The sequence below is a fragment of the Vicia villosa genome, unplaced genomic scaffold, assembly GCF_029867415.1.
Source record: "Vicia villosa cultivar HV-30 ecotype Madison, WI unplaced genomic scaffold, Vvil1.0 ctg.003327F_1_1, whole genome shotgun sequence".
Lineage (NCBI taxonomy): Eukaryota > Viridiplantae > Streptophyta > Magnoliopsida > Fabales > Fabaceae > Vicia > Vicia villosa.
This window is the reverse complement of record NW_026706177.1, coordinates 174,840-183,510: the sequence shown is the minus strand read 5'-3', so window position 1 is coordinate 183,510 and position 8,671 is coordinate 174,840. Positions and strand designations below refer to the sequence as shown.

General features: G+C 28.8%; 1 protein-coding gene and 1 long non-coding RNA gene across 3 annotated transcripts; both read right to left on the bottom strand.

Moving 5' to 3' along the window:
* Positions 1-3,469: 3,469 nt before the first annotated feature.
* LOC131640811 (uncharacterized) lies at positions 3,470-4,642 on the bottom strand. Of its 2 annotated transcripts, XR_009295341.1 has the most exons (4): positions 4,175-4,642; positions 4,039-4,092; positions 3,866-3,927; positions 3,470-3,765 (listed from the first exon to the last, which is right to left on the bottom strand). It is a non-coding gene; the product is annotated as an uncharacterized LOC131640811 (long non-coding RNA). The 2 variants fall into 2 exon arrangements; XR_009295340.1 differs by having other exon boundaries at positions 4,039-4,642.
* A 257-nt stretch (positions 4,643-4,899) lies between these two features.
* Positions 4,900-7,134, bottom strand: LOC131640809 (phospholipase A1-II 1-like). The gene is made up of 2 exons (XM_058911188.1): positions 6,298-7,134; positions 4,900-5,710 (listed from the first exon to the last, which is right to left on the bottom strand). Exons 1-2 carry the CDS (start codon positions 6,937-6,939, stop codon positions 5,099-5,101), a joined length of 1,254 nt encoding a protein of 417 aa, XP_058767171.1. The 5' UTR covers positions 6,940-7,134; the 3' UTR covers positions 4,900-5,098.
* Between the last annotated feature and the right edge of the window lie 1,537 nt (positions 7,135-8,671).

Genomic DNA, 8,671 nt, shown 5'->3' with positions numbered 1-8,671 from the left:
TATATAAATATATAATATATAAATATATAATAATTAATATATAAATATATAATAATTATTATAAATTAAAACACTCATTTTTTTAATTTTTATAATTATTATATAAATATATAAATATATTTATAATTAATATATAATAATTATTATATAAATATATAAACATATAATAATTTTTATAAATATATAATAATTATTATAATTATTATATAAATATATAAATTAAAACACTCATTTTTTTAATATTTTTTGGAAATACATAATAATTATTTTAAATATATAAATATATAAATAAAAAATTATAACTTATTTTGTAAGTGAAATTATTTTAGTTTTTTTAATTAAAATTATTTTTAATTTTAAAATATGAATTAGAATAGAAATATATAATAATTATTATTCATAACTCATAAATTATATGAAAATATATAATTATTATTATTTATTACTCATAAATTATATCAAATTTATGATATATGAATTAATTAATATCCTAAAATTAATTTTTGGGATTTTTAGATTTTTTTTTGTTTTTTCGGAGATGCATCTCCGAATTAATCAAAATCCCAATTTTTTGGATTTTTTCGGAAATGCACTTCCGAAGTCTGGAAAAATTTAGAAAAAAAAAATTTCGGAAATGCATTTCCGAAGCAGGGGTAAAGTGGGGTTTTCGCTGGGGGTGACCCCCATAGGGAGGTGGGTAAAGAAAAAATCTTTAAAAATTGCCTAATAAAGTATTTTATCATCGAAGTGGCTCCATGGCCACACTCCGGATATATTTTTCTATGTTAGACTAGAAGGCGGACCGCTCATCTAGCTAGGTGTTTAAGTGAGCTTTAAGTGAGCGTTGGTGGCCAATTATACTCCTTTTATTTTGTACAAATATTCGAGTTTGTCTTTTTTAACTTGTTCTCTCCGGAGTTTTGTTTTGCTTGATGTTTTAGGATAAACTAGTAACAAACCCGTGCGTTCGCACGGGTTCTGGTATGGGACGCGCATTTGTTTTAAATGTATATTTTTTAATAGAAAAATGTCTGGTACCCGTGAAAAAATAATAATTGACTGTTTAGATGTCTGGTACCCGTGAAAAAATAATAATTGAATGTATAGAAAAATATTCAGTACCAGTGAAAAAATAATAATTGAATGTTTAGAAAAATGTCTGGTACCCGTGAAAAAATAATAATTGAATATATAGAAAAATGTCTGGTACCGTGAGAAAATAATAATTGAATGTTTAGAAAAATGTCTGGTACCCGTGAAAAAAATAATAATCTAAATATATAGTAAAATGTCTGGTACCCGTGAAAAAATAATAATTAAATGTATAGAAAAATGTCTGGTACCCGTAAAAACATTTAGATCAATAAGATTTTTTAATACAAAATACAATTTTAGTATAATATATGTGAATAATAGAATCTAAAAAAATGTAATAAAAAAATAGAAGAAAGCAAATATTAGAAACAAATAGAAACTAAATATTTGTCTTTCTAAGATGGAAGATTTTTAATATTTTAGATTATATTTGTCTTTCCAAAAAAAGAATAAAAAAATATATGGCAAAGTGATCGTATGGTATATTTTAATGGTATAAATTAATGATATAAATTCTTAGTAATCACAAGACATTATTTTAATGATATGGATTAAAGATTTTAAAATCCAATCATATTGTTTATTTCGTGACACGTAATTGAGTGCTATTAATCTCATTCAATAAGTTTAAAAATAATAATAATATCACTTTATTATTAATATTATTTATTGCAGACTAGAGGAAAAATATATTTTATTATTTTAAATTCACTTCAAAATAGTCAATTGAATTAAAGGATTTTAAAATCTAATCATTAATGTTTATTTCATGACATGTAATTGAGTGCTATTAATCTCATTCTACAAATTCAAAAAAATAATAAGATCACTTTATTATAATATTAATAATATTATTTATTGTAAGTTAGATTTAAGATGAGTATATAATAGTAGTAGACCTCTAGATGTGATAACATCACACACAACACGCCAACACCTAAAACTGTGTACTATTCACAAAGCTAATGATGTAAGTTGTACCTGATTGACATTGATTACACAGGATGGTGCAAAAACTGAACAATAACTTATAGGTTGAACGTATCTAATAGCCAATAGGTTGTACTTTAAGACATAAAAATAAAAAAAAATGCTATAAAAAAAAGATTGACAGTGATGCTATTAAAGTTTATTTCTAGAGCATTGAACTTTCTTATATTATAGATTAAAGGCTCTCATATTTGTCCTTTTCTCTCTTCCTCTTAAAAAATTTCTCATTTTCTTTCTCTCTCTATTATTTATTTTTATTGTATTTAATAATTATATTTCTTAGCTACATTCATTGTTTTAAAATATAATATATTAATTGCAATAAACATTATATAATAAGATATAATTAATGAAATTAAATTTTAATATTTATGATAAAATATTAATATTATTTTATACTATTTATACCGTAAGAGTGAAATTGCAATTGAAAACTACCATAATTTGATTGGATTTTTGCTTATTTATGAAAAGATCTTTCATTTTGGTAGACACTTTTTCAAAATAAGCAGGGTCATACTTCCACAAATATCCATCAACTGTTGACATAATGGTCTTGGTAACATAATGACTTTAGTAAAAGTGTAGAAACGGTGCAGACTAAACATTATAGGAAGAGTTGTAATATGTGTCACTTTGTGTTGTAGTCATGTAGACATATAGCAGTAATAATTAATACCATCTATTAGCATATTTCTGATAATCAAAAAGTTACATCGGGTAAAGTGACAAATCTTTTCATATATCACTTTTCAGTGAGAGATAAAAAAAGGTGGTTGATAGTTGAAAAATAGAAGTTAAAATCAGTTATTAATAATAAAGAAATATTTTATAATGTAGAATATAATTTTGAAATATGTACTAACTAACTTATTATAAGTTATCATAATATTTTTTAACTTATTTTTAAAAAATAGGAGGATGTTATTTTTAGTAAGAATCCTACATATAAATAACTTGATAATTATTTTTTTAATATATAATAAAAATAGAAATTGTTAAGTGATTTTAATTAAAAAATGATTTTGATAATATCATCAATTTTGAATAATTAATATTACCTATTGTTACAAAGAAAACTTATTCTTTTGTAAGTGGACTCTTTAAAATCAATTTTATATAACTTGTGATAAAATTAAATAAAATAAGTATTTTTAATGATTAAAAAACTAAATCAATAAAAAATATAATTAGAAGTTCAATATTTGTAAACGTCAAAATCATCTGAGGAGTTATAATTATGGAAACAAATTCATTGTCACTATAATCCTCTAAATCATTCTAAAAACACATTCATTATTTTTATAATCAATATTCATTGTCTTTATAATCTTTCTATTTCCATCAACTAATAATTGTATTCAAACAAAAAAGTATAAACATTGCTATAGATCATAAAAGAATGGTGATACCTATTAAGCCATTGTTGCCATGAAAAACAACTACTAATGCGTCAAACAACATACATATTCCCAAACTAAAAAAATACTACCAATTTTTAAAACAAAATCTGTAACTTCAATTTGAGTCAAACAAAAATTCATATATTATTACATAAATCTTAACCAACAATTTCACAAAGAGGAGAATAAATAATTTGCATCAACCTAAAAATATTTCTCTTCTGCTTCTTTATAATTCATTTCAGCTAATATTCATCCTCACAATCTTCCATGATTCCTAAATAAAACATTTTTTTTTAAATTAAACAAAAAATGTTTATCAATTTTCATGAATGTTCATTACGGAAAAAAAAACTAAAATGGAAGAAGAAAAATACTTTTGAGTTTTGATCTGTTATTAGCTCCAGATCTAAAACCTCATCTGCAATCTTTTATAAATCTGAAGAAGAAAGTGAAAGAGAAACAAAAATATAAACTTCCTCATGAAAAACATTAAAAAAAAAGTTCAATGAAATTGACAGAGGAAATCAAACAAAAGATGAGAATTTACCAAATTTTATTAATACTCAATCTTCAAACCTCTTTGGATCATTTCAACCTATGACTGAAAAATATATACAATGTAAATCAATCTTTAACTTCATAACATAAAAACATGAAACTTCATCAAATTATTATATACATACACAATTTTGTCCACGGTATTTTTACAGATCTAAAAATAAAAATAAAACATAAAATCGTCGCCGGAAACCCGTTTCAACCACCACCACAATCGTCGCTGGAAATCAGTTTCCACCACCACCACCATACTCATTATCGGAAACCCGTTTCCACCACCACCACACTCATCGGCGTAGCAAATGGTGAAAAGAAAGAAAATGGAAGAAAGAAAATAACAGCCGAAGAAGGATAATAGGGTGAAGAGAGAAAGTGGAAAAAAAACTACCTACATAAAAGGGTGAAGAGAGAAAGTGGAAGAAAAAAAGAGAGTTGTTTGAGGTTGAGTACAAAGATGGTAGACTTAGGGAAATCATATATTTGTGTTTTCAAGGAAGATACAAAAAATATTGTCAAATTGGAAAAGGTATCAAAAAAAAATAATAGCAAGCAAAGAAGCTAGCCACGTAAGAACAAAACAAAAGGAAGCAAAGAAGCTGGCCACGTGGTGCATCCTGGAAGCCAAGGGGCAGAGGGGTAATTTCCAGACCATCTAACTTTCTTATATTGTAGATTATATCATTGATTTCACGACTTGTTCTCTCTCCTTTGGTTATTTAGTTCCTTACAATTTTTTAAAGACTAATTATTCTTACAATTTTCTAAACACTAAATTAATTATTTTTTAAATAAATCATAAATATCCGTAGAAAAAAATTTATAAATCTAAAAATATAGCAGTATTGTTGTTTCCTTAGTTTTTACACTTCCATACTTATAAGTCAACCTCTTTGAAAACAAATAATTGTCTTAAGATAGAATTCATCTAAAATGATTTACACACGCAACACACCACAAAATGACAACAACCTCAAACTATAAAATAAAATTTAAAAAAAAAAAATCATCACAACTAAAAGGAATAACTTCTCAATCATACAAACAATCAATTAAAAGTCATCATTATCCTCATGATCCACAAGCTTCCAAGAACCATCCAATTGTTGAACCATACCCTTATTCTCCACAACCCTCCAAGACACAGGCACATGATACTCATCTTCCAAAGCATCCAACGTTTTATTCACAAGTGCAATATCACGATTAACCTCAAGTTTGAAATCTCTTCTACACCCTTGTGTTCCCGCTACTCCATGCAAATAAGCTTCCAAATTATGCCAACTAAACGGATTCCCTGGACTCTTCAAATACATAGATTTTGTGGTGTCAATTTTCAGCTCTTCACCGATATCTGAATATCCTATAAAAGGGTAGTTTGGTACAATATCAAACTCGTTGCTAATGCGTAATGCTGAGAGATCTTTGTGAGTTGAAAAAAGTTTCTGGAAGTTTACGTCACCGACTTTTGGACTTGCGAATATTATGGCTGTAACGGGTGATGATGTGTTGAGAGATGGGTCAGTTGGTTTGTTGTAACCATTTGTAACAATGTCTGCTGCGTTTAGAGTTGCGATTGCAGCACCTAAACTGTGGCCTGTTATTGTTATGCTTGTTTCTTCATTCTTGTATATTTCCAACAACCTTCTAACCTCAGTTAAGACCTGTATGTATCATATTGAATTATAAACATCAATTAAACAAGGTAACCGTTATCATTAATTTGAAGTCAAATATTTGGGCAAAATTCATGGAAATAATTATGAGAATTTTTTTTAGTACTAATGAGTTTTGGCATTTTGGATATGCGATTGAATTTTTAATCGCATGTTCAATGACGGTTTCATCGTGAAAAAGAGAATCTACAAAATATACTTTTGAGTCAGACGCACGGCTGTTTGTTTTCCAACGCGAAAACAAAAGCATTATTTGGTTAGTATTTTATAAAACTAATTTTATTTAATATTGTTTGATTGAATGAAAGATATTAAGAGGCGCCGAAGTGTTCATCAATAGAATAAAATACTTTGAAAATAATCAGAATATACATTACTATTTAATAAATGATTAAATATGATAAAATTAAATAATATTTAATAATTAGTTAAAACTATAATATTTAATATTTTTTTTATGATAGATAGAGGAATTGTCACCTTAAATCTAATATCTTTTTCTTTCAAGGATTGGAATGATATTGCATAAATAATATACTAACAAACCAAATACTAATAACATGAACAAAATTTACCTGCTCTCTAGCACTAGTCTTATTGAATGGAGATCTTGGATCTTCAGAAGTATAAATAGAATACCAACCTTCATGTACTTTAGGACCAATAACGTTGTCATAACCAAACACCTTAGGAGCAGAAACCGAAACACACCCAAGATCATTAACCCATTCCAAACTCCTAACCGTTCCTCTCCAAGCAACAACAATATCCCTTCTCCCCAACACATCTTTCCCTTCATCATTAGCCACAGCAACATACCCAATCCAGTTTGATTCCTTACTCCAAACCTCTCTAGAGAAAGACTTCACGATAAACGCTTCCGGAACATCGATTTCGGAGGTTGCGTAGATAAACTTTGTGACAGAATATTTAAAAGGGTTTCCATTTTGGAGAAAAACTTTGGAGAAGAAATCATTCTTTGCGTAACGACAACAACCGGCAAACTTTGATGCTTTTTCTGTGTTGAAAGCATCGTATGTTGCTTGTGCCATTTCACCGTAGTGGATTATGTATCGTCGTAGGTCGATGTCGAGAGGGTCTAATAGTCCTTTCCATTTGTTTTCGCCGCTGAGTTGTTTCCATTTGTTTGCTATGCTGCTGTTGTTGTTGTTGGTTTTCATTTTCTTCTTCAAATGGTTTCGCCACCTTTTGATCATGATTGCTACTTTGCTTCTTCTTCTTGTTTTCTGTTTTTGATATATGGGACCAGAGAGAGGTTCACCTATTTGAGATTGGAGGGAGTGTGTTCCTAAAGAAATGATTTATATTTGACTTTGGAAGGATATAGGACAATTATTGCTCAAGTAATGTTTAAGGTTGTTCCATGTTCTAATCATAATATATTTGTAAAATGATATAAAGGGAGGAGATTCCTTTTGTAAATAAAACAATAATTTAAGATGGTCTTATGTTTAATTATTCTTTTACAAATTTAAGTTTTGCCAAATGCGAAAGTGTACATTAGTTGTATGGTGACAACCAATGAGAATCAAACATTTGATGGTTATGTTTCTAAAAATAGTTTTAAAATGAGCTTGTGCAGTCGTTTTGATGGATTGTCATTGGATGAATTCATAAGTCATCTACTTGATATTTGTCAAAAAAAAATAATTTGGAGATGCATCAACGGAATCACCCACAAATAATTACGGAGATGAATCTTTGAATTAACCCCTAAAATCACTTTGGGTTTTACAAGTGAACCATCCACCCTAAATTTGTCCAAAACAAAAATGGTCCGGAGATACATCTCCGTAATTTATTAGAGGTGATTCCGCATATGCATTTACAGAATAACCCCCGAAAACATTTGTGAGTTTTTGCCTCGACAGGAAGTGTCTCAATTTGATATTTTTTAGACCATTCATATACAAAAGATTTCATAACACCTTGCTAACTATATTAATGTAATTCAAACATATCATATATAAAATCAAACAATAATATAAATCCAAACATTAATCATTTAATTGAAAATATTACCATGATGCTTAATTTGTTCAAAAAAATACAATTGTTACAAAAGTACAAAAAAATATAAACTATTGTGTATATCTAATCTTTCTGTTTCTCATATGTCGCATGTACCATAAGGCATTATGTGATTCAACTAAGATGACTTGTACGGTGGCCATACCAGAACTGTCTTCCTAAAATCTTTTCCCTCTCTCTATAATATCTCTCGCAATCGTCGCAATACGCTGAGAGACCGGCGACAGGTATTGGGCGTAGTCATCTATAGCTTACTCATCTTCCAATATCTCTTGATGAATTGGTCTAGGTGGTACTCCTGTGACATCTAGTGCCATGTAAGGATGTGACACCTGATAGAATTAATGGATGTAACCCTCTAGAGCAGCCCATGGATTAGGAGTTGGCACATTGTGTGCCTCATCAGGTACCAGATGACTATAAAAATTACCAAGTATGGCATCAAGATCTCTACGACAGACTGTCAGAGGAAGTGGCACGGAGGGTGGTCGTGGAATAATCTGAAGAAACTCAAACTAGCACATGAGTCGCTCAGACATATGAGGATACATCAGGCGCAACCCACAAGCCAACCATCCAGAGTAGAAGCATATGTCGTCCAAGGGATGTGTCTGACGTTGACCATTGTACGCACATGAGCATATGTCATCTACTACAGTGCGGTTAATAAACACATTGTACGACTCTATTGCCCGATTCCTTTTGAACGGGACAAAGGCCCGAGCACTTGATCAATCCTCAGTATAGTCCATCTTAGGTTCCCAACTGGATATGCGAGGAAAGTGAGAGATGACCCACATCTAAAAATGGTTCGGATAAAATATTAGTTACAAATGTAACACAAGTGTTATGAAAATATTAGTAATAGTAAATGTTGAAAATATTACCGTAAACAGC